The sequence below is a fragment of the Haliotis rufescens genome, unplaced genomic scaffold (genome assembly GCF_023055435.1).
Source record: "Haliotis rufescens isolate VD_foot unplaced genomic scaffold, xgHalRufe1.0.p SCAF_11, whole genome shotgun sequence".
Taxonomy (NCBI): Eukaryota; Metazoa; Mollusca; class Gastropoda; order Lepetellida; family Haliotidae; genus Haliotis; species Haliotis rufescens.
The window spans coordinates 6,031,871-6,058,956 of NW_025963791.1; the positions used below are offsets into that span (position 1 = coordinate 6,031,871).

General features: G+C 42.7%; 1 protein-coding gene across 1 annotated transcript in view; it reads right to left on the minus strand.

Moving 5' to 3' along the window:
* The window catches only part of LOC124134293 (guanylate cyclase 32E-like), a 44,233-nt gene that overhangs the window by 4,812 nt on the left and 12,335 nt on the right, over window positions 1-27,086 (minus strand). The window contains exons 2-20 of the mRNA XM_048392143.1: window positions 25,890-26,193; window positions 23,876-24,028; window positions 22,947-23,140; window positions 20,572-20,707; window positions 19,168-19,316; window positions 18,198-18,294; window positions 16,999-17,077; window positions 15,942-16,056; window positions 14,474-14,632; window positions 13,454-13,558; window positions 12,979-13,050; window positions 11,843-12,008; window positions 10,748-10,897; window positions 7,307-7,490; window positions 6,273-6,413; window positions 5,576-5,699; window positions 3,318-3,561; window positions 1,524-1,622; window positions 545-636 (exon numbers count right to left, since the gene is read on the minus strand). Coding sequence (XP_048248100.1) covers window positions 545-636; window positions 1,524-1,622; window positions 3,318-3,561; window positions 5,576-5,699; window positions 6,273-6,413; window positions 7,307-7,490; window positions 10,748-10,897; window positions 11,843-12,008; window positions 12,979-13,050; window positions 13,454-13,558; window positions 14,474-14,632; window positions 15,942-16,056; window positions 16,999-17,077; window positions 18,198-18,294; window positions 19,168-19,316; window positions 20,572-20,707; window positions 22,947-23,140; window positions 23,876-24,028; window positions 25,890-26,193 — 2,763 coding nt within the window. The remainder of the gene's footprint in view (window positions 1-544; window positions 637-1,523; window positions 1,623-3,317; window positions 3,562-5,575; window positions 5,700-6,272; window positions 6,414-7,306; window positions 7,491-10,747; window positions 10,898-11,842; window positions 12,009-12,978; window positions 13,051-13,453; window positions 13,559-14,473; window positions 14,633-15,941; window positions 16,057-16,998; window positions 17,078-18,197; window positions 18,295-19,167; window positions 19,317-20,571; window positions 20,708-22,946; window positions 23,141-23,875; window positions 24,029-25,889; window positions 26,194-27,086) is intronic.

A 27,086-nucleotide genomic window follows, 5' to 3' on the forward strand; every position in this document is an offset into this window, starting at 1 on the left:
ATTACGATTTGCACTACCTATGACCCCTTTTCGGAATGTTCTAAGATTGATGACTTAATTACCCATATGTAATTACGCGTTCCAAGAGAGTACCATAATTAAACGTTTAACACCTACCGTGCTTTGAAATTTGATACCTCTTATTTCTACATTTGAGACATCGCACCAAAGCGCCCGGTTCCAAATTAAATACGAGGTATCTAATTAACGGTTAAACAACCTCAAATTTCAAAACATAATAGGTTTATCCTCTTTATATCCCGACGGGAAGGGCCTGAGTCCCTTGCAAATGGTCGGTCCCTAAGGAATACTGCGGGATCAAATCAATAGATTTTGATGTAATTTAGGGTCAAGATTTATTTATATTTATCAAGAATGACACATTGTACTATAAAGATATCACAACTCTCGTGTGTTTTCCGCTTCGCAATTTTCATATATCAGGAATAAAAAAACCATGCATAATTCCTGAGATGTGATATTTACAACACGAAAAACACTCGGTCAACCCCTATTTAACTCAGTGTTGCCAAGGATACCGTACCTTCATGGCGATAAGTCCCCGTTCCTCCAGGTAGTACCCGCCCAGCTTGTCCAATAGCGCCCTAGTAGTCGGACTCACGTGGACCCTCAGGGCTGAGACAGAGCAGCGTGTGAGTGAGTGAGTAAAAAGGTGAGTAAAAAAGTGAGGGAATGTTGATTAACGCCACAGTCAGTAATAATCCAAACATATCACGTCGGACTGTAAAATAAAGAATATTGAGAGCAAGATTCCATTCACCAAGTGAATACTCAAACTACGCGGAACTATTACTACCCAGATCAAAGGATCAATGTGCAGTGCATTTTCATTCTCAGCTCCCCGAGGATCATACTACCCAAGCTGCCCATGAAGTCCAAGTAAGCTGCCGAACATGGCCACCCATCCAACTACTCTCCGCCTTGAACGTTACTTAACACTGTTACGTGATAAACGCAGAGATAGCCCGGTTTGCGATCTCCGCCTTGTACACCGTACCACGTTGTTTTTATCCCACATTGAACTTTTACACTGCTCTCTTGCGATCCTTGGTTGTCAGGGGCCTAGTGGTTAAAGCGTTCGCTTTTCACACCGAAGACCCGGGTTCGAATCCCCACATGAGAACAAAGTGTGAAGCCCATTTCTGGTGTCCCCCGCCGAGATATTGCTGGAATATTTCTAAAAGCGGCGTAAAACCATACTCACTCACTCATGCATCCTCGAAAACTTTAACACGGGGTATTCCGTACGATAGTTACGGCCTCTTTAAAATGTATAGAAGCATCTCCGTCTTCCCGTCAAACAACGACATGACTCATGGCATACAACGAAGCACCATGTGCATGCAGACATACGGAGATTATATTTAAGTAGGTTAACGTATGTAATCAACTGCTACATGTAGTATATTATGGGGGACTTGACTCCTGAGTGGCCTGTAATATGTTTAAAATAGAGTTGATCTAATGCATGTATGCCTGTGGGAAAATTAGATTAAACTCACCTTCTCCGTTAGACTCCATCCTGGAAGAGGTGTTGACTGTGTCCCCGAACAGGCAGTACCTAGGCATGGTGAGCCCCACGACACCGGCGACACACGGACCTGGGGGTGACAAAAGGAGTGGGTGAGTGAGGACGGAGGGATGGAGAGGGGGTGGGAGAGGATGGAGGAAGAGGTTGAGCCGTGTCCCCAAACAGACAGTACCTAGGCATGGTGAGCCCCACGACACCGGCGACACACGGACCTGGGGATGACACAAGGAGTGGGTGAGTGAGGACGGAGGGATGGAGAGGGGGTGGGAGAGGATGGAGGAAGAGGTTGAGCCGTGTCCCCAAACAGACAGTACCTAGGCATGGTGAGCCCCACGACACCGGCGACACACGGACCTGGGGGTGACACAAGGAGTGGGTGAGTGAGGACGGAGGGATGGAGAGGGGGTGGGAGAGGATGGAGGAAGAGGGTGAGCCGTGTCCCCGAACAGGCAGTACCTAGGCATGGTGAGCCCCACGACACCGGCGACACACGGACCTGGGGGTGACACAAGGAGTGGGTGAGTGAGGACGGAGGAATGGAGAGGGGGTGGGAGAGGATGGAGGAAGAGGGTGAGCCGTGTCCCCGAACAGGCAGTACCTAGGCATGGTGAGCCCCACGACACCGGCGACACACGGACCTGGGGGTGACACAAGGGGTGGGTGAGCGAGGACGGAGGGAGGGAGAGGGGGTAGGGATGGAAAGAATGAGGCCCGCACGGACTGTTTAGAGGGCAGTTCGGTTGGAGTAAGGGCTGTGGAATTATCTAGGTTTCTTGATGAGTTTGTTTGGTGGTTGAGAGAATCCGTTACATACATGAATGAAAGTAAAAAATAACCACTCATCTATAAGATGTAGAAGCGGAACGACCATGTGACTAGCTACTTCTATCAAGGTCGGCGTGAGATCTGTGAGAGCTGCTTGAGAAGTAAATTTGTGTGAAAACTATTTGAGACGTATCCTCAGAAACATACGAAAACAATGTAAGAATTGTGTGAGGGTAATATACCGCTCGGGGGTAAGGTGTATTTCACTGTGTGAAAAGTGTGCGAACTGACAAATGCCCCTGTAACTATGTGAGAGAGACGGACCTACCACTATGAAGGCCCCTGTAACTGTATGAGAACTGAGAGACGGACCTACCACTATGAAGGCCCCTGTAACTGTATGAGAACTGAGAGACGGACCTACCACTATGAAGGCCCTTGTAACTGTGTGAGAACTGAGAGACGGACCTACCACTATGAAGGCCCCTGTAACTGTATGAGAACTGAGAGACGGACCTACCACTATGAAGGCCCCTGTAACTGTGTGAGAACTGAGAGACGGACCTACCACTATGAAGGCCCTTGTAACTGTATGAGAACTGAGAGACGGACCTACCACTATGAAGGCCCCTGTAACTGTATGAGAACTGAGAGACGGACCTACCACTATGAAGGCCCAAGTAACTGTATGAGAACTGAGAGACGGACCTACCACTATGAAGGCCCCTGTAACTGTATGAGAACTGAGAGACGGACCTACCACTATGAAGGCCCCTGTAACTGTATGAGAACTGAGAGACGGACCTACCACTATGAAGGCCCCTGTAACTGTGTGAGAACTGAGAGACGGACCTACCACTATGAAGGCCCCTGTAACTGTGTGAGAACTGGGAGACGGACCTACCACTATGAAGGCCCCTGTAACGGTGTGAGAACTGAGAGACGGACCTACCACTATGAAGGCCCCTGTAACTGTGTGAGAACTGAGAGACGGACCTACCACTATGAAGGCCTATCCTGAGTTTGAGGACCTGGTCCGGTTTGTGCCTCATCTTGAACTGTTTGATGGCGGTCAGCAGATGGAGGGACATAGAGGCGATCTCCCCCGCGTGGTTGTCCCCGTTCCTATTGGGCAGTCCGCTGACCACCATGTAGGCGTCCCCGATCGTCTCCACCTTGTACACGTCGTAGTTTTTGATGATGGAGTCAAACAACGTGTACAGGTCGTTCAGCAGGTCGACCACCTGGCACAGACACATAGCAGGATTAAATTTAAACAGTGAATGACTGGCTGTTTACACCACAGTCAGCAATATTCCAGCTATATCACGGCGTCATGGCATGGTTGACAGCACAAGGTACACAATAGAGACAAGGTACAAAATATCGACGAGATACGCAGTATTGACAAGGTACATAATATCACTTTATCGAGGAGCGGAGATATTATCGAAGAGCGGACATTAGGCTTATTTCGAGGCTCGAGCCAAAAAACACTCAGGTATGACAGAACATGGCTTCTAGAGAAAGCCAGCAGAAAGCAGCCAAAATATGGAAGATGTACACACAAATTATAAACAAGACACAATCACCATAAAGTTTGCATCGTAATGATTAAAACCTGCCGCATTTTCACTGGACAGAGTGCGCACGCATTCCGTTTGTTGCCATCTCGATTGAAAATGTGGCGGGTTAATCAGTACGATAACTCTTTATGGGGATTATGTCTTGTGTCAGGGTTATTCCCCCTTGGTATATTTCATTCGGAACTATCCGTTCTTAAATATCCGGAGAATGGCGTCTTTCGTCATTAATTCGAGATACAAACATGCGGTTGTTTTTTAATTCCAACAGTTTGGTAATCCGAGCGGGGACATAAGAAACTACGGAAACCTTACATGTGGGCTGGGTAAATTGCAAATAATAGAATGGGTTTCAGCCAATCAGAATCCAACATTCATGTGTAAGGTGAGATAAAGGTACATGGTAAATGGTGAGTGAGTGAGTGAGTGAGTATAGTTTTACGCCGCTCTTAGCAATACTCAAGCAATATCATGGCGAGGGACACCAGAAATGGGCTTCACACATTGCACCCATGTGGGGAATCGAACCCGGGTTTTCGGCGTGACGAGCGAACGCTTTAACCACTAGGCTACCCTACCGCCCCTCCATTTTAATAGGATAATCTAATAGGTTAGACATGTATAGACGTGTTATATGTGAGATCAGGGCGTAATATTTTTGATTGGTCATTCGTATGTATTACCTATCATACACGTATTTACTGCTTAAAAAACAAAGTATATAATCAAATGAGTAAGCAAGGAAATCACAAATTTGATTTTGAAGCCACAATCTGACTTGCAATGAAATTTGATTCGACCCTGCATATAAAACGGCGTAAGTGAATGTAATTTTGTTTTAATTTACCATTATACGTTTCATGCAAATCACAGAGAAAGAAATCAAAACTAATGGGGTAAAATACACATTCGTGGTCAGTTTTCGGAAGAAGCTGGATTAAGGAAAGACAAGGTCACACCGACATAGCTCAGGATTGTCACGCAAACCTCAGAAATTTCAAGTTTTTTTGTATTAAAAAACAAATTCCCATTTCGCATTTGATATAGTGCATAATTTTAGCCATTAAGATCTTTCCCAAGAATATGATATTTTCCAAAATCGATGATTATTTCCGTATTATTACAAGAGCGCGGATGTGAACCGCCCCTTCAGTCATCATTGCTGTACGTAGGATTAATTCAAATATTTGCTATTTGAAATACAGAATAAAGAAATGTTGAGAGTAGGAAGGCGTACTGACATTTGGGAGGAAACAGTCCGTTATTGAGAAGATGATTGATCGCCGCGTTCCGTTCCGTTTCCCCTTTCTTTGTGAAGTGGTATTAAAGTTATATATTTGTCGGAAGTTTCTTACTATAGTTTTTTGCTAATATTGTATTAACTATAAAAAAACACGATTAATTAAAGTATTCGTATCTAAAGAAATATCACAATAAAAACGTGATGGTTTCATTAGAACAGTCAAAACGAGTTGGTTTCATTATAGCAACTTCTTTAAGTGGCATTTAGAAGTTGGTGTGATGAAGTAGGACAAGTTCTATGGATGAACAACTTCTTTATTACAATTAGTGCGACGTTTCGGTGTAGATCATAACACCTTTATCAAGCAAGTGTTGGGGGGTGGGGCAAATATGTAACATGTGACAGCGAGTGGATGCTGGAATAACCACTAACCTGCAAAGGTGTGCTCTCCGCCGACAACGCTGTGAAGCCGCAGATGTCGCTGAAGTAGATGGTGACGAGGTCGAAGGCCTCAGGAATGACAGGATGTCCCCGGACCAATTGGGCAGCTACACTCCTGTGGGGGGAACATCATCAGAGAGAGTTAAAATAGGTCCACGCAGTGTAGACCATTCAACAAAGACGGATGGTTTCTACAGGACGAGCTTGACCATTAACTTATCGTATATCTGGTGTCACCATAGCCTTCACAATGACTTGTATTGGATGGTAAATGTTCTGGTTGTATGATGTTCAGTTTGTGGGTGTGTGAGTGAGTGACTCACCAGTATGAACCCAATATAGACACATGTGTCCCTGTACGTTCTTGTGGGTTGTGACATTTATATCACCTCGCCATGCGGGGTTGAGGATGTTTAAATAATTATTATATAATATTTTATCCTTTAGTTGAATTAACTGGGCACACGTTAGTTGTCTCCTTCGAATTGCGATACATTTTCAAATAAGAAAACAACAGGTAATGAGGTAGAAGAAAAAAAAGAGTGAGTGAGTGAGTGAGTGAGTGAGTGAGTCCAAACAAGGCTCCTAGTCACCCCAGCGCATTACATCCCAAATCCAATATGACCCATCTCCCCAACTCCTAAATATCGTCGTCCCCAGTATCCACGATCCCCGCGCTCTAACTCACTTCGGCAACATCCTGTACAGCAAAAGGTCCGTCTTCTTCTTCTCCTCCGCCAACTCCACCGTCCTCTCTGCGACGACAGCTTCCAGGTTGTTGGCATACCTCTCCATGATGATCATCATGTTGTCGAAGATGTTGGACTTCCTGATTCAACCAGAATAACTCAGTTGACTAGAGATATGACAAAAATATCAGTGACCTGTTCTGCTAAAAGCTACGACGGCCTAATGTGTCGCAGGTCGTTTACCAGTCTGGTGAAACCACAGAGCATAGACACAATGCTGACAAACAAAGGCCACAAATAGGACGGGGATCCTGTCACCACTAAGGGAGGCAACTCTGCACAATAGCGCTCCTTAGACCACATGAACACCAATGACTGATTAAAGCAGGCAACTCATACGGTATCCTTGCATACTTTAGGTTAAGATTGAATGAAGTGCTGTGCATGTTCAACTGTTAAGTGAACTAATCGGGATATATTCGTGAATTCGAAAGTACAATAATCATTGACGTGGTGATAATACTGGTTTGGAAATATCACGACTGAGGCTAATGCCGCTTTGAACAATATATCAAAATATCTCGGCGGGGAAAACATAAATCATCTACCCTCGGCAAGGGCGTTTACTGACTATAAACATCCAGTTTCCATCCTTGCCGAACTTGGCTGGGATTCCGGAGCTACATTTAGGCTGGACTAACTAGACTATGCATAGTCTAATCAAAATCGTGTAACGAACTAGACAACATTCGTAAACAACATGAATTTCAACGTGTAGATTTCGATCGACTGCAGGATTTGCAAAGGTAAGACCCGTTTTATTACAATATAAATTCTTGGGGGGGGGGGGGGGGGGGGGGGGGGGGGGGGTCAGACTGTCATCGTACCCCGACAGCGTGGATCGTTCCTCATGTTGTCAATCACTGGATTGGTTGATCAAGACTAGATTATTTTCAGGACCCAGTCTTATAGCTAGCCTATTGCTGACTGCGGCGTTTCACAACAACAAAAAACAAAACAAACTCAAACTCACATTCCTTTCTGCATAGGTCGGAGCATCTTTCTGACCGTCTTAAAGTCAGGTCGCTCTTCCGGATCCTCGTCCCAGCAATCTTTGATGACATCGATGACGTAACAGTCCCACGTAAGGCGGGAAAGATTGGGCCGGAAGTAGATGCCAGACTCATCAGTGCCAGCTTTAACCTTCTCCACTATCTCTGGTTAACACAAGGTAAACACATTGTCAAGGTAAACACAAGGTAAACACAAGGTAAACACAAAGTAAATACAAGGTCAATTAAATAACAGAAGGTAAACAGGTGGTTAACAGAAGGTAAACACATTGTCAAGGTAAATACAAGGAAAATGCATGGTAAACACAAAGTAAATACAAGGTAAACACAAAGTAAATACAAGGTCAATTAAAGTAAACACAAAGTTAACAGAAGGTAAACACATAGTTAACAGAAGGTAAACACATTGTCAAGGTAAACACAAGGTAAATGCATGGTAAACACAAAGTAAATACTGGTCGTATTAGAAAGCAAATGGATCGGGTGGTCAGTCCCGGTGACTTGGTGGATTGCGTGTCATCGTTTGTTTCTAACAACATCGATCAGTGGATTATCTGGTCCAGTCACTATTGTTTACAGGTAATGATAAAATGTAATTACATATAACTAGAATATTGCGGAGTGCGGCGTTACATAACAAACAAACAATAAATGAAAATGAAGCCTGACAGCGTATTGAGTGAAAAGGGTTTTACGCCGATTTCAACATTATTCAAACAGTATTGAGGTGGGGACACCACAAGTGGGTTTTATACATTGTACCCATATGAGGAATCGAAATCGTGATTTCGGCGTGACGAGGGAGCGCTTGAACCATAAGGCTACCCAGCTGTGTCATGCCACATCGGGAAAAGAAATGTCGAGACTCGAACCCATATCTTCTGCCCGACAATCGAGGGCGCTGCCAACTAGACCACTATACCGCCCGAGTTGCTCAAACTCGAGAGAGTGTCCCTTGGGGCCCCGCTGCATTTTTATTTTTCGATCTAAATAAACTGCCGGGAAAAGGTTATTCGATGTTGATGTAATTGATACGGGTATTATAGTTGTGGACCGCCTCCGTGGTCTAATTGTAGAGCGTCAGCCCGGAGAGCGGAAGGTCCGGGTTCGATCCCCAGCCGCGTTATACCAAAAGACGTTAAAAGATGGTACTTGTTGTTACCCTGTCTGGCGCTCGGCATTAAGGGGCTAAAACAGGGACTGGTCGTCTCGGAGTCAGTATACTGTGTCTGAGTGGGGTATTCAAGTTTAACTGCAGCATGGTATAAATATCGGCATCAGTCCGGACTAGTACAAGCAGCCACACACACACGTCGCTATATAAGTGCAATAATCTTGGACGCGACGTTAAACCCCATTTCACCTCACATAGTTGTGCTATTGACATAAAGTTTGCAGTGTTTCGTCGACTGTTTTCAGCCTAGTAACGTTTTGATAACGTTTGAAATATTTTGGTCAAATCCAATTTTCAAGTGTATACTTTTTTGGCTCGGCAGTTCATCGTCCGTGGTTTATAGTTCACAAGGTTTGGTAGCCTTTTACTTTGTTTAACGCCACATTCATCAATATGACGGCGGTCATTACATAATCAAAGCCGGAAAAGACCAGACAAACCCGTGATATTAAAAGCAACGAGCCACGTCGTGAGAGTACGGTGACAGGCCATCTACCAAGTCACCGAGCCTGACCACTCCATCCATTAAGCCACCCTCTATGGCCAGCATGGGTTGAGGGTAAACACGGAACATTTAAACATGTGTAAAGGTTCCTTGCTGAGATATTCCTTTAAATTCTACAAATGACTGAAATAGATTTGCGGATTCCAAAGCAAAACTAAGTTAATTTTCTAAACCACATGACTTTAAGGGGCTGTACGTCACATGGCGAGGAGTCGGTTTCTAGATTAATACCACGGCGCTGCAATGCAACCGATTAAAGTCCATCCCACAGATGCTAAACCCCACTATACTGCCTCCCTTCAGTAAAAAACATCAAAGTCTGTCCTTTCCAAAAAAACACTCCTAACTTTCTAAAAAAAATGTGTGATTTAAACCACCATATGCATGCACAGTACATGTACTTACAAAGGGCGTACAAATGAGATAAAAAAAAATCTATTCATGTTTTAATGGGAAACCGCCATTTATAAAGACTGACATTAATTATTGCATCTAAGCGAAACGGGACCTGAATAGTGTCTTTGTTCTCTGGAATACAGAGGATGAATTACAGACCTGATATTTATTCATGAAATGACTCTCGTTCAATAGGTCAGCTGAATGGTGACGGGATCCACTTACTGATATAGAATTAACTATATAATGACGTTATAAACATGAGCGATTTTCCGTTCAGATGGTTTAACAGCAAACACGGGAAATACAGCTTTATTATTTCATGCTTAATTTCGTCGGGAATTTCTAACACAGATATGTTGTCCGATTTTGAAAGGGGTGTTTCGCCCGGTTTTTATTATCGGAACAAAATAACAACTGACAGTTTTAATCTGATTGGCTATAAAATGGGATTGGAATCCGGAAATCGTTAACCTTTTAATGCGTATGAATATTTTTCTTGATAAGAATTAAAATGTGAATGCCAAATTTGCAAAACGGGGAATTTGGCTTGGTTAAATAGATACTCATTAATCAAATATTAAGATAATTCAATATTGATCAGAAGAACTTCAGGAAATCTTTTGAAATAATTTCTAGCCGCTATCACTATTTGAGATGTAAATATAGATCTCTAAATTCTGTTGTACCCTGCATTATAGAAGTTGATTGCTTTAACAGGTGTATATGCCAACAGTTCAAACCTTGCTACCTTTACAGACAAAAGCAATGTGGTTGCCATCTGTGTAAATTAAATTGTACTTGTATTTTATACATTAAACTTCTCACACACTGTGAAATATATAATGAAGGATCGGACTATAGCCTACACAACTTGATGAATAAAATATTATCATAACAACTTCGGTTTAACTGGGGTATTTTTCTCAATATAATTCCTACCAGGTAGGTTCAGTAAGCTGGTTCCCTGCTGTCTATGCGCGTCGTCTATATTGTGATATTAAGAGGCGGAGCCCAGCTGAGTGGGTTCAATTATAACAAAATGCATGACGTCATAGAATTCCAGAGTGACGTAATTTTAGTTCGAGTAGAAAGATGGGGCTGCGGGAAAAAAAACCCAGCTCAATTGTGTTAAACATGTGTTTTCATATGTGCGGGTATCATTGAATAGTTGATACCTAAAATTTAATTGGGAACCACCGGCTACAAATTAAAACTATTTACCATACCCATACCCGTGCCTGTAGGTTTCACCAAAATGGTAAATGTATGTGAGTGTCAATAGCTGCCTTAACCCGACTCACTTATTTATTCACAACAACGCACCTTTTGGTGTGAGATGACATTCCCCCCATGGGCCGACTCGGAGCAGGATCTCGTACAGGACTATACCAAAGGAGTAGACGTCCCCCTTTTGGGTCCCCCCTCGGAGGGGCTTGGACAGACGTAGCAGTTCTGGTGCCATCCACAGACTACCTGCCAATAAAAGCAAAACATGTAACTAAAAAAACTCGAGAAAGGATATTTGCAAATCTTGCACTATCTATTTCCAATTCTGATTCAAGGTTTTTTTAAGAGTAACTAAAAGAGATGTAGCTTTATCTTAGACGCAGTGAAAACATCGCTAACTCGTGGTCCGAACGACCATAATAGAATATCGAGTTATCCATAGTCCGTGACAAGCGAGGTGCTAATCTCAAATCATATTGTTGTCGATATTTCGAGTTACAGGGGTTGGATTTAAAGCGTTTCATTTTATATGAACAATCGACGTACGGTTTGAACAAATAGAAAAACGATATTGTGAGTCTAACTCAAAGGAATTTCATTTCCATTTAGGTCCGTGAGGATTCCGGAAAAGAAGCAATTGACTGTCAATAGTGAGTGAGTGAGTTGGGTTTAACGCCGCTTTTAACAGTATTCCAGTTATATCGCGGCGTGTCAGCTTAATGTGGGAGGAAAGCCCGAAGTGATGCAGGTCTCAGACGTTTACCACTTTGGTGTAACCCACGAGCACGGGTATGGTGCTGACAAACCTAGAAACATAATCGGGGCGAACCGGGATTCGAACCCACAATCATAGGTTTCTAAAGTGTCCAAGGGACGCAACTCTGCACAGCGAATCGCGGCGCCTTAGACGACTGGGCCACCCGTGCCCCCTGACTGACAATAGGATACAATAAACGTACTTAAGGCTACACGGTAACCGTACAACCAAATGCGTCAGCTGATTGATGATGTGTCAACGTAACCAGACACCTATATAGTTTCTCATACTTTTCACCACTGGTCTGGCCAAAGTGCGATTCCATTCCGTTCGAACATTGTTTATAACAACTTTAACGCATTCCCACGATATTCCAACACCATCAAGCTAGACTTGATGATTGTATGTGCGCTTCGTCTGACAACACGACGTACGTTTATAGTGCGCGTGTTCCCCGTGATAAGGTATCTCTTGTCCACTCTTGAACTTGTTGAGGCCAAAGTCGCTGATCTTGACCACCCATCGACTGTCCACGAGGCAGTTGGAGGACTTGAGGTCACCGTGGCTCCCCACGTCACTCTGATGTAGGTACACCATGCCCTGACAACACGAAAACTGGGTACATTGTGGTGTTGATGATCAGTGTAGTTTAATGATCAGTGCAGTTACTGAATAAACTCACATCACTAACTGATAAACTATGACATGTACGAATTATGGGTACATTGTCGAGTTGATGATAAGTGTAGTTAACAAAAACACTCACATCACAAAATGCTAAACTATGCCATGCACGAAAACAGGGTACATTGTGGAGTTGATCAGTGGAAACAGCTAAACCTCACATCGCTTACTGATAAACTATAAAAGGCACGAAAATTGTATTTTCAGTACAACCGACGAAAACAAGTTGCACTGGCTGACATAAGAGATTCAGCATGACTATTCAAGGATAACATTCTGCCCCCAAACAAATATATATATAATGATGTTATCAGTTGAAACAGTAGTTGTGGAGATTAACATCGAATTAACCTAGAAAGGTCTCAATCATAAAAAGTGACCTGGCTGTAGTTTGAAGGAAAGTAGTGTGTGTCATCGATAGAAATGTCATCAGCCAAGTGATCGTTTTGTGTGTTCAATCATAAACATTTGGAAAAGAAAAGCAATAAGGCGTGTAAAATATATTTCATATTTTACATAGGTTGAATAATATTATGTTCGTACTGTTAATGATGATTTTTGTTTAAAAAAATAACCCGAAACGAAATTGCCTACGCTATTTTCAGTTTCATACATATGTTGACAGTGTGGTGACCTGTCGTCATCAGTTGTTTGTTTCAGCTCGATTAACCAGCTGATAGGTGACAAGAGTTCTAAAGTCTTAATAAATGTTTTTTATCTTAAAACGCAACCTAACAGACAGCATCCTAAACCACAGTTACCTTCATCCAAAGTTATTGGAAGACCATTAGCTAATACATTACTCCGTGTTATAAAGAGGATTATGCTAATCCGTTTATCGGGAGTAAGGGATTATCTGCTGTCGAGATACTCCTTCATGTATCACCTTGAGTATGTCAGCGACGATGGAGGCAATGAACATGGTGTCGAGTTTGACGTCGTCGTTCTCCAGAATGTCCTGCAGAAGAATGTAGCTCTACTTTACAGCAGATTAACATATTACATTGTGAGAAGAACAGCCAGTGAGTTGGTTTAAAAAAGGTTTAAACGCCGGGTGGAACAGTTTTCCAGTTATATCACGGCGGGTGAGCTTGATGTGGGAGGAAAGCCCGAAGTGATGCATGTCTTAGACGTTTAACACTTTTGTGAAACCCACATTCACGAGTACGGTGCCATGAATTTAAATCATACATTAATGCTACATTATATTAGAAATATAACACTAACAATACGAATGCTATTATTAAGTTACTGAGTAATTATTACACAAAACTAGGCCTATGCTTTTCGAATATGGTATATCTAACAATCTTATAAAATACCAACTTCAAGGTTTTAGCTGCATTTCAAGAGAAAGTTACCTCCAGGCTTCCTTTGGAACAATATTCCGTGATGACGTACACCTCATTGGGTTCCACGCATGCGCCAATAAACTGCACGATGTTGTCGTGTCGTAGGTCCCTCATCTAGGATGTGACATAGTGAGTTGGATTTAATGCGGTTTGAAAGCATGTCTAGTGGTGGAATTCTAGACATTTATCATGTTTATGAAGACCCCCAGGACAGACAGGCTGCTGCGAGGCGAAGGATAATAGTCAGGACGCTGCTGGGATTCGAACCAATGAACCTCGGATCCTATCCCGGCTAAGGGGCGAAAGTCTGCCTTAAAGACCGGTAACTGGTTCAATTAGACTAACATCTAGTCTCTGAAATGAACATATTTTACAGAAAAAAAACAGTTGTTAAATTTCAGTAATAAAATATAATCAGAAGGAGCCACCAAACAGCATAGACTTGCATGGGCTTTATTGGATATATTAGTTTCAGGGTCTGTATGACTCACTATGGTTCAATGTGCGACCAATGCAAGAACATAAAAATAGGTGTGTCCTAAGTTCTTTAACATCGTTTTGTCAAAAACGGCTGTCGAAATAATGTGTTTGGCCCGCCCTGTTTGCGCCACCAGGAATACATGTACTACGATGACATGTACTGACCTTGTGGAACCACCTCGATGACCTGTACTGACCTGGTTGAACCACCTCGATGACCTGTACTGACCTGGTGGAACCACCACGATGACATGTACTGACCTTGTGGAACCACCACGATGACCTGTACTGACCTGGTGGAACCACCACGATGACCTGTACTGACCTGGTGGAACCACCACGATGACCTGTATTGACCTGTCGGAACCACCACGATGACCTGTACTGACCTGGTGGAACCACCACGATGACCTGTACTGACCTGGTGGAACCACCACGATGACCTGTACTGACCTGGTGGAACCACCACGATGACCTGTACTGACCTGGTGGAACCACCACGATGACTTGTACTGACCTGGTGGAACCACCACGATGACCTGTACTGACCTGTTTGAGCTCCAGCTTTACCTCCCTTGTGAGGTCCGGCTGTCGCTTCTTCACCAGCTTCATGGCGACCAGCGTGCTCCTGTAGACGCCGGCCTTGGTGAACTTCTGTTCGTTACGATCCTGGCCGAAACTCAGGCTTGTATGACTCTTCAGTACACCCTACAATAGTCATGTGAACGTCATATGGTGTTTTCGTAGACTGTTTTATAAAGCAAATTTATCCTGCTCCACATCAAGCATGCTAATGGCACTTGAAATTATGACACCGGTCAGAAGTATGCCTTTAAGGGTTCTAGATGTTTCGCATTCACATTACCATCTCATCCTACCGGGTACCCATTATCTGTACTCTGCTGGGTGAACAGAGGCATAAACTTGCAACACGGCCACTTGGCTGAGGACTTCGTATACCAATCCAACTACACTCCGCCGCCGACGTTGTCTGAATTGTGACGAACTAGTCTTTATCCCCTTGGTAACTTAAGCCTAGCATCGTTCTATCTTTTAACTTAAGCAATGACCTATTTACCGCCTCTGTCTCATTTTTTTGGCAATATTAGGAAGAAAACTACATAGTTAACACGAAGTCGAATATTTGAGACAAGAAAAAAAACTTTTATCATGATATGGGTAGTGTTATCGATGCGATAAAACAATTAGATAAAAGTGGTATCCGGATCCGAAAAATATGCAAATGAGGACATCTCATAACTAATAGGAATATAAAATAGGTCTCAGACTCGCCAAAGGCATAAAAATATTTATTTGTTTCGATAGGGACACACCATCAGTTAAGAAGCTCTCTTTTTAAGGCCCCGTCACATTCTTATCATTTTCATGCAGATATACCCGAGATACCATTCATGTGGTATTCGATATGGACCCGTGAAGATCCGGGTTAGAATTGGCCTTCGGCAACCCCATGCTTGTCGTAAGAGGCGATTGACGGGATCGGGTGGTCAGGCTCGCTTGACTTGATCGATGCATGTCATCGTATCCTAATTGCGTAGATCGATGCTCATGATTTCAGTAACTGGATTGTCTGGTCTAGACTTGATTATTTACAGACCGCCGTCATATAGCTGGAATATTGCTGAGTGCGGCGATAAACAACAAATAAATAAACAAACATTCGATGTGGATATCGTGTAAGAACAGCAGAGATAAGATTTTATGAGTGTTTCATTTTCCTGTAAACAGAACAAAACGCTTGTAAACATTCATCACTCAAGGTTTTGATTTTTTGTTGTTTTACGCCGCACGCAGCATACATACACACCATACGTGGTCAACAAAGTAACACTCTCCAGGATAGTGATTTTAGAATTTCCGCTCGCATTCATGGCCAACTCGTGTTATTCCGGGACAAGCCGAATAGCGACTCGTGCTCCTCTCGTGGCCATTTTTGTGACCAAGGGACGCAACTATACCGGTGTATCATGTGACATAGTACATGGTGGTCACGCACCGCGGTGTTGCTGACGAAGGAGAGGACGGAGAAGGCCGCCCCCGGTTGCTGCTGGATGTCCTTCAGATCGATCTTCCAGATGAGACTGGCCACCTCCATCTCATACCGCCAGTTCCTTACAAACAGAGTACATGTTATTTTATGCCGCAGTCAGTACAACGATAGAGTCAGCACCAGCAAAACCAGCAAACGAATGCATGAATAATACGGTAATAGTTCCTCTCTAAAGCAGACGTATGTGAATGTAATTGATCATCTAAAATTATGAAACTACAATTTAAACACTCTTTCGGTTTTGCATTGAATAATGATGACAGATCTATTTCTTATAAACATACAAGCTAAACTAACAATAATTTCCAATGGGATGAAATATTATATATGAATTCTAATATGTAATGGTGATGGTGATGAAATTGGGTTAAGCGACGTGCATACACGTGTGGGTGTGGCTGCTTGCACTGGTCCGGACTGATGCCGATTTATAGTGCTAGCACACTGAGATACCATGCCGCAGTTTAACATATATATCCCACTAAGACACAGTATACTGACTCTGAGCCGACCAGTCCTTGTTTCAGCCCCTTTATGCCGAGCGCCAGACAGGGTAACAACAAGTACCATCTTTTAACGTCTTTTGGTATCACGCGGGCAGGGATCGAACCCCGGACCTTCCGCTCTCCGGGCGGACGCTCTACCAGTAGACCAAGGACGCGGTCGAATTGTAATATGTAATCATTATAAACATAAATGTTATTTAGATAACATTAATAATAACAAAATTATTTTTTCCACAATCGTTTTTCAGAACAATCATTAATTTGGTTTGGTTCGGTAAATATATTCGTTTTTAATCAAATTCTAAAAACGAAATTATTGTCCGGAATTTAACGGAAGAGTTATCTTTTCCTTGACTATGCCGCCATAGTTGGACACAAGGTTTCTGATGTATGAGAATAAAAGCTTGTTACTTAGCCATTTTAAAAAATATTCTTCTATAAGTACATCATTTTTTCCCAAAGCCTGATCCTTGTTATTTCTCTAAGTGTGAACCCACCTGTACACAGTGAGCATGATGATTGCTGCAATCAGAGACAGGCCTCCTAGGCATCCGCCGACAATGAAGCCCACATAATCTGCGGCCATACAGGTAAAGCGGTACATTTTACAGGAAATGAACAATACGCATCGAATGCATTTATTCCCATACTATACTGGGCTGTTTAACGTTATTACGTCGATAGAGGATGAAAGCACAACCGTATATTCATACCGTATAAGTATAATTATGATGCAATTGATACCAATACAGACATGGATCGATTCCAAAATCGATTACACTATAATCATCACTAAAATGATCTGAAAAGTGATTAAATTTGGATTTCTATATTATAAACTCTGTACTTTTATGACAATTATATTTAATGGAATTTTTTGTTGAACACAAACTTCGTAACAGGTGTCGTTGGTGTGATCTTATAAAAAACATATTATTTTAATCTAATACGATACCTCTCTGCGTTAAGATCTGATGAAGATCTCAGGCTCCATAGAAGTTCACGTCAGGTGAACCCTGACCTCACTTTGACCGCCCAATCTGAATGAAGGGTTCATGTGTGCTTGATCGTGAGCCAATCAGCTGTCAGCTTTCTTAAACGATTTGGCTTCATTTTTTTAACCACTTCGATTCGGAAATTTTCGATATGTTCAAATGACAGTGAGTGAGTGAGTTGGGTTTTAAAGCCGCGTTTAACAGTATTCCAGTTATATCGCGGCGTGTCAGCTTAATGTGGGAGGAAAGCCCGAAGTAATGCAGGTCTCAGACGTTTACCACTTCGGTGAAACCCGAAGGGACGCAACTCTGCCCAGCGAATCACGGCGCCCTATACGGTTGGGCCACCCTTGTCCCCTTGTACAACTCACACTGAATGCAACAATTCCTTCTGTTGTACTCCCTTGTGTATGTAGAAGTCACGGTGCTCAGAAACGAGAGGATGTATGAATATCCATATAATATAATGGCACGGCTATACTGTCTAACTTCGGAACTGTTTTGAATGAAAGCTTTGAGACTTTAGAAGCTGATTGGCTGATCAGAAAGTTCACCTCCTTGTCTCGACCTTGTCCTCTCTTGCAGAGAGTTATCGTATCGGTGTAAAAGGTTTGATTTTAATGAAATACTCGTTCATGATGCATCATGAATAGGACATGATAGCAAATGAACAAATGAAGATATCAGTTAACTCGACTTACTCTCTACAGGTTTACACCTCTCCCCGCCATACCCGCACAGGGGTTCATCCAGGGGGACAGACGACGGGCCGTACACGGGCAGGTCCTCCACAAACTCCTGTATAGGGAAGCCAGGAAGCAGGATGGTTAAAGACGTGTGTGTGTGTGTGTGTGTGAGAGAGAGAGAGAGAGAGAGAGAGAGAGAGAGAGAGAGAGAGAGAGAGAGAGAGAGAGTGAGTGGTGTTTTCACGGCTTTTAACAGTATTACAGTTATATCACGGCGTGTCAGCTTAATTTGGCAGGAAAGTGATGTAGGTATCATACATTTACCACTTTGGTGAAACCCACGAGCACGGGTATGGTGCTGACAAACCTAGAAACATAATCGAGGCGAACGGGATTCGAACCCACAATCATAGGTTTGCGGCGTCTTAGGCCAATGGAACACCCGTAACGTAACATTGTGTCTTAATTCAATTGGCATTTAGTGGGAAACACAAATCAATAACTCAGTGTGAATACTCAACCTATATATTTACCCGGCGGATGCCATAAGGCATCGCGAGTCTTCAAATGTTGAATATCAATTCTTCCTTTTCATGCTACATACATGGATACTCATAAGGAAGTTGTTTACCGACTCTGAAACTTCACAGGCGGCGATGCGGTCTCATTATCAACTTTTAATTAGAGGCATGTTATTATGATTTGAAACCTCTGATGGCCTTCATTTGAGTGAGTGAATATGTTTTCACGCCGCTTTTAGCAATATTCCCACCACATCACAACGGGGACACCAGAAGAAGGCTTCACACATTGTACCCATGAGGGGAATCGAACCCTGGCATTCGGCGTGACGAGCGGGATTCGTTTGACCCATAATCATTTAAAAAAAGGATGCGTTTAGAAAGCTACACGAAATACATGGACACTATCGCGGTACTTGAAACAAAGACTTCCATATGTACGTGAACAGATAGACAACACCTACGATGTATTTATTGGACGAGTCTCTGAAGAACCAGCCCACGGGCTTGAGGTCGAAGCCGAAGGTGTTGTTCTTTCTCCGTAACGCCAGGACGGTGTAGTTGGCCTCCGCGTCCCCCTTCTCGTCAATGTAGATCTGGTGACCCTCAATACCTGCATCATATTATGTTTTTTTCATTAATTTTGTTCTTTAACCCTGTAATATTCCAGTTACATAAGAGCGGTCGGTAAATAATCGAATCATGGCCGGACAATCCAGTGAATGACATCATGGGCATTGATCTACCCAATTGGGATACGATGACATGTATCAACCAGGTCAGCGAGTCTGACAACCCGAAGCCGTTACTCGTCTCTTACGGCATGCATAGATTGCTTCATGGTATGTTGCGTGATTTGAAACTCCAGGTATGTCTGCATGAAAATCATAAGAATATGAGGCGACTTTCTTAACAAGAGAGATTCTTCAAAGGGGGCTAGCATCATGGAGAGGGTAGAGAAAGAATGTGGGAGCTGTTTAGGAGGTTTATGGTTCAAAATGTTTGCGAAAATACACCAAGTCTATGATACATTCATACCCCGCTTTTGAGATGAAAATTAACATAATTATGATAATTAATTTGCTACGATCGAAACTGTAAATATTTCGATTGAAAGTTTGTTCGACGTTTTCATACACCCAAGAGTACATACTGACAAAGTCCGCACATAAAAAGTGAGTGAGTGAGTGATTGAGGTGGGTTTTAACGCTGCTTTAATGAGTATTCCAGTTATATCACGGGGTGTCAGCTTAATGTGGGAGGAAAGCCCGAATTGATGCAGGTCTTAGACGTTTACCACTTCGGTGAAATCCAAAAGCACGGGTATAGTTCTGACAAACCTAGAAACATAATCGGGGCGAACCGGGATTCGAACCCACAATCATAGGTTTCTTGCGTGCCCAAGGGACGCAACTCTGCACAGCGAGTAGCAGCGCCTTAGATGACTTGGTCCCCCGCACATAAAAAAGTAAATTAATAGTCCCATAAACATACGTAAAAATGGTTCTAATATTATCCAAAAGCATCCATATGCATCGCACTAAACGAATATGCATAAAAGTGACCTCATTCAGCCGCCCTTGCCTTGTGACGCCACGGACAATGGTCGGCCATTTGGTCAGTAAACAATGACCTTGGGAACAAGATAGCTACAGCTTCGATACAAGTCTTGACGATAGTTCGAAAGCTATACTTGATAATTTATATCTCACATGTATTTGTATGTTCGAAAGCTATACTTGATAATTTATTTCTCACATGTATTTGTATGTTCGAAAGCTATACTTGATGATTTATATCACACATGTATTTGTATGTTAATCTATGAAATATTTAGGACACATTGACGAATTTAAACTGTGACTCACTTTCGTAAGTCCTGTTCCGGATCTTTTCAAACACAGCAGTTCCATTTTTCGGATCACCCCCTTCGTTGAGCAGCTCATGTATAGCACGTGCGTATACCAGGACAGCATCATACAAGTAGGCGGCGAAAATCGTGACCTAGAAGCGTTCAGAGGAACAGTTTAGATACATCGATAAGACTTCCCATTGTTTCAGTGCTTCACTATTTGCGGTTTTACTGTTACAGAATACAATCACCTCTTGTATCCGACTTCCCTAATCCGGACCCCCTTACCTACGAGTACTGCTGGGGGCGATTACCTGTATACAAAGCGGCATCACTCTGTGCCACTGGTTCGTTAATTCGAAAATTTGATAATTTTGGTTTCAATTGGGGCGCTATCGTCCGCATTATAGGAGTTTCACTTAAGACAAGAATGGGTTGCTTAAGACTGAAGAATTCTAACGCGGAAAGTCCCCGAGGGAAAACACATGTGGTGGGAGAGTAGGCACAGTCGGAGCTTTGGCAAACATGTCAGGGCGAGGATCACATGGAAAGAGTTAGTTGGTGAATTCTGTTTTGCGACGCAGTCAGCAAAATATATTCCAGCTATACAACGGCAGCCTATTTTGTATTCCAACTATACAACGGCAACCTGTATGTATTCCAGCTATACAACGGCACCATGCATGTATTCCAGCTATATAACGGCAGCCTGTATGTATTCCATCTACACAACGACAGCCTGTATGTATTCCAGCCATATAACGGCAGCCTGTGTGTATTCCAGCTATACAACGGCAGACTGTGTGTATTCCAGCTATATAACGGCTGCCTGTATGTATTCCAGCTATATAACGGCAGCATGTATGTATTCCAGCTATATAACGGCAGCCTGTATGTATTCCAGCTATATAACGGCAGCCTGTATGTATTCCATCTATATAACGGCAGCCTGTATGTATTCCAGCTATATAACGACAGCCTGTATGTCTTCCAGCTATATAACGGCACCATGCATGTATTCCAGCTGTATAACGACAGCCTGTATGTATTCCAGCTATACAACGGCAGCCTGTATGTATTCCAGCTATACAACGGCAGCCTGTATATATTCCAGCCATATGACGGCAGCCTGTATATATTCCAGCTATACAACGTCAGCCTGTATGTATTCGAGTCTTTGGATGACGAGCATGTGACTAAACCATTCAGCAAGGATAGACACAGAGCCCCATAAACACCTAAACCCCACGAATGACAATTACACAGGGTATGACTTTTTGCTTCGAAAATTGCGCTGGTCCGCTAGCCCGAGAGAACAATATTGTGCTGAAGACAAGTAAAAATACAATGATGGTTGTCCTCATTGACTAGGAGCATTTGAGGGCTATAATTCTGAGCCAGTTCTCAAGGCTTTAAATTTTTCTATGAATTGGAACTGAGTAAAACTGACAGAAATGGTGGTCTCGTTCAAGAAGGAACAGCTATAAACTCATAAAATAAGGTTCCACTTCTCCGCTGAACTAGTTGAAATAAAACGAATTTCAAAGGCTGCATGTATTGTTTCAGTGGAAGTAGTCATGTAAAACAGACAATGGTGGGAAATTTGGTCTTTTCATTTCTCATAACGAACTACTAACGAAATCAGTCCGAGTTAACCGACTATTCGACACTTCCGAATCGACTTATCAGAAGTAAAAAATGAAATAATTAAAGGAACTGGACACAACCGATTAATCGATAGTAATGATGTTCAATTGTATCTATTAAAAGCAATCCCAGGCAATTGTTCCGACGCTTGGTTGCTTCCACTGACTTCATTCCTACAATATCAATAAATAAAAAAAGAAATATACCGCTAAAGAAAAGCCTGAGGATATCCCATTAGGGGTCACACATCACGTCGGCAAGATCTTTCATCCGACCAATCAGAGCGTCGCTTACCAGATATGGATGTGAAAGTCGGAATGTGTATTCTGATCATGCAACCTCGAAATGTTTAACACGGGGTATCCCGAATGACGGTAACGGGCTGTTCGACTGATTTCGTCAAAATCATCGTCTTTGTCTCAGCGAGGCAAACGGATGAGACTTTCCATGGCCCGTGGGAAGTACTGTTATGTTATCTTGGTCATCTAAATTTATGAGACATTCCGAAATTTTCGTTTGTTCAGTTTTCAAATTTTGACTCGATATGTTTCAAAGCGTTAAAGTCAGCAGTTTGAAACTAGTGCTGTAAAGCTCGAGAAAGCTGCTTTCTGATTGGCTAATGCATGTCCACTTCTTGCTACTACTGTCATTTCATTGGTCAGTCAAAGCTTTAAGTTCGTGAAAGGTTGTTCAGACGTGACCTGTAATAGGATGTCCTCTGACCTTTGTTTCCTACTGTCTCACCTTGACCTTGAAGTTAAGAAGCACGTGTAACGGCGGCGGTGGGGGCAAGTTGATAGGGGGTCGGTACAGGAAGCTCCGCACCTCGTCTTGCCACTGGGTGTAGTTGGGGTTGGTGGGGGGTCGGGACTGAAGCTGCAGGACGGGCTGGAACGCCATCACATCTTCTACTGTTCTCTCCGACTCGTACTCGGTCTCTGTAAGAACCCCATGCAGAGTCAGCAGGACCGACTATTTGATATTCCAGGGGTGGGTGTGGGTGTGGGGGTTGGGTGTTGGGTTGGATGTGGGTGTTTTAGGAAGCTGCTGGGATTTTTTAATCGAGATTAGATATATTTTTCAGCCACAGCTACAAAACCAGATATATTTATAAATTTAAGATTGATATTTTAAAATTTTGTTTTATGTTCTACGCTGCACTCAGCAATATTCCAGCTTTTTGGCGGCGGTCTGTAAATAACCGAGTCTGGATCAGACAATCCAGTTATTGATATCATGAACATCGATCTACGCAAGTGGGATACGAACCATTCCCGTTGTTTACGATTGAAGCTCAAATTACCTGCCCTTGATTTTCAGTGACATTTTACCGACCAATGAAACGTCGAGATAAGAAAAATGGAAATGGGTAAGGGAGATAATTCGTATTGCCTAGAAGCCAAGGCCAGCGCCAGTTTTAATTGTCATGAAGACATCCTTGCTATCAGAAATATTTTTAGGGCTTTCTTTTGCGTGTCAGTCATTCTTTCAACGTTGAATTTCTCCCAAACTCTATCGTAATCAATGGGACTGGCCGCCGTAGTGTTGATATCGAGATAAGGAAATGACAATTAATTACTTATAAATTCGAGAATAAGGTTGAAAGGGTATTTGGAACACATTATCAAAACCATGCACTTACTGAATAAGAAGTGTTTAAGAGTCTGACAAACCTCTAAATATGAAATCGGTGTTGGATTCGGGGTTGTAAGTTTCGTCGTCTCTGATGCCGATGACGACGTATTCGCCGGTGTCCGTGAGCCCGAGGCGGTTGAGGAAGCGGACGAAGTCGATGAAGGCGGGGATACGGGAGTAGAGGACGTACACTGAAAGGGCGCAGATGACGTCATGACGACATTATACATTAAATATACATACAAGAATAAACATCTGTCACATAATTCAATATTTGATTACTTCTTAAATATAAAAGGCACGGGTAGCCCGATCATCTTTGACGATGGAACTGGCTGTTCAGAGTTGCGTCCCTTGGGTCCTAGGATCATAGGTTCTAATCCCAGAATCATCCTTATTGTGATGTTTGGTTTGTCAGCATATGTGGTATGTCCGCAGAACTAGACCTGCATCATTTCGTGCATCGTCCTCCCATATGAAGCAGACATGCTGTGATATAACTGATACTGTTCAAAACCTCTACCGCAGAATTCACAAACCTGCTACAAAATACAATACGTCTTTTAATGTTTCTAACTGCTGGGAATATTTAGAAGATATTTCAGAAAAAAAGATGAACCTTGTTTTCTTTCCGTAGAAATTAATTAATCTCAGAAATGAAAACATCTTCAAAGTAAGCCCCAAGCGGAAGGAAAATACATCTTTCACTCACAATAGCAATTTTTTCGTACATTTATATATATTCTCTATTCGCTTGACCCAAAGCTTATAAGGGATCACTTACAGAACAAACGCTATTTATTTAAATGGTTTTTTTTTTCATTTCGATTACAGACCGAAAAACATTATGTATTTCGAAAAATATCCGTAAATCACGTATTTAAAGAGTGGGCTTCTCAAAGAAAAAACTTGATTAAAACAACCGTGTCCCGTTATAAAAATAAATACAAAGAAAACTCTACCACGACTACTACAACTACATTGTACTTTGATGTATCTAATAGTCTTAAACTAAGTAGGGGATACTCTGATAACTTAAAATTACAAAAATTGTAAGAGATATTAGTTTTCTTGTTTCAAGTGTATGATAATAATGAACGAATTGGGGACACATAACAACCGGTAGTGAAGTATGACCGCCAACGAAGATCTTGAAGGGGTAAGATGGGAGTTTTTAAAAGTTGACGTTTTGGGATCAGTAGTGCGTAATACCGCCACGATTTGTCCAACATTCATTCACTCTACGAGGCACACTGCGTAGGAGTCTAGCAATGGCGATTTGAGGGAGTCTGTCCAACTCATCTTACAGCGGCGGCCAAGTTCGCTCGTCACACACGTGCTCAATGAGGGAAAGGTCTGGGCTCATTGCTGGCCATGACATTCTGTGGATGTTGTGCTGGTTGTGGTGAACATTGACTATTCGTGCACAGTGAGCACGGGCGTTGTCGTCCTGAAAGACAAAACGGCGACCCACACGCCTTGCAAACGGGACATCAAAAGGTGTCAGTATGTTGTCCCGATAGTATTGTCCAGTGACGTTGATTTCAACGTCGCAGGACACGATTACGTGCAAAGTGAGAGAGTGAGTATATTTTTACGCCGCCTTTAGCAATATCACAGCAGGGGACACCAGAAATGGGATTCACACATTGTACCCATTTCGGGAATCGAACCCGGGTCTTCGGCGTGACGAGCGAACGCTTTAACTACTACGCTACCCGACCGCCCCAAGTGCAAAGAGAATCGGGACTCATCTGAACACGTGGCCAGCGACGATTACCCCAGTTTCGGCATCGTGTACACCATTGACGTCTGATGGCAATATGACGATATGTAAGGGGTGATAAGTCGAGGTGGCCGGTCAGCACTGAGATGAGATGTTTTGGTGTTACGTTTTACAGACAAAAACGTTCTGGCACAGGATGCTTTTCGTCCACACTTATCTTTGTTCTAATACATCATATTGACATTTATATTAAGTTATGCCCTACTTTTGTTAAGATACAGTATATTTTTTCTACAACAAAATTGCCGTGTAGGAGTTATACCTACCCCTTGTCCTGAGATACGTCCTCATGACTATTGCGCTGATTTCCGGCAAGTTGTGGGAGTGGCTGTAGGGCCCGGTGAAGTTGGCGAGGTCGTTGACGGTCATGTTGTTAAACTCAGCAAGGTACTTGAGGTTCTCGGCAGCCCGCACCATGAGGTCATTCTTCTCGACAACGATGGTGAACTTGCTCCATCCGTAGTAGCGCATCAGCGCCATCACCTGAGTAGCAGAGTGGGAACTCGGGGGCTGCGTCCTCGCAAACGTCGGGAACTCCTTCTTGTCCGACACAACTGCGTCGTCGCATTTCTGGATGAGGCAAAAATATAATAATATTAATGATGATGATGATGATGATGATGATGATACATTTTACACATAGGCGACCAAATCAGCGAGACTGAAAACCTGATCCCGTTAGTCGCCTCTTACGACAAGACAGTTGCCTTTTACGGCAAGAATGGGTTGCTGAAGACCTGTCCTACCTCGAATCTTCACGGGTCTCATGTTATCTGCGCAAGATAATAATTCAATATTGTGTCTTATTCAAGTGATTTATCACATTACCATATAGACTAATATGTGAAGCATGTTATCGTATCCCAATGGCGTGGATCGATGTCAATGGTGTGAATCACTGGATTGTCAGTCCAGACTCGATTATTTACAGAACGCCGTCATAAAGATGAAATATTGCTGAGTGTGGCGTTAAACAACAAACAAACAAGCGCACGTCAACAATGCTCTTTGCATTACGGCGTGGCCAACAATCCTGTAAATCATGATTCGCTTCGTGAAGATGCTTTTTCATGTCGCATATTTTGAAATGTATGGATGATATATCTACGTTTCACACTCCAATCACGCTTTCAACACATGTTTACTCTACACCATGTTGTGATCAACGTCAACTTCAAGCGATGCATGACATCCCTCTATAAACCACATACCAAAGATGAAGAGAGCATTCAATCAAATCCACTTACAAACCACGTACATCAACACAATTTGCACAATCACATCGCTCTCAAACGATCGTCACTATCATCAAAGGAAGTTTTGTATTATGTATCAAAGTGCATTCCCCACAATAGACGGAGATTTTGATATTGATAACACACCAGCTGTAAGTAAAGCTTGGATAACAAGGGGGGACGATGTAATTGACATATCGCTCAGTTATACACCAGCAGCTCGTGAGA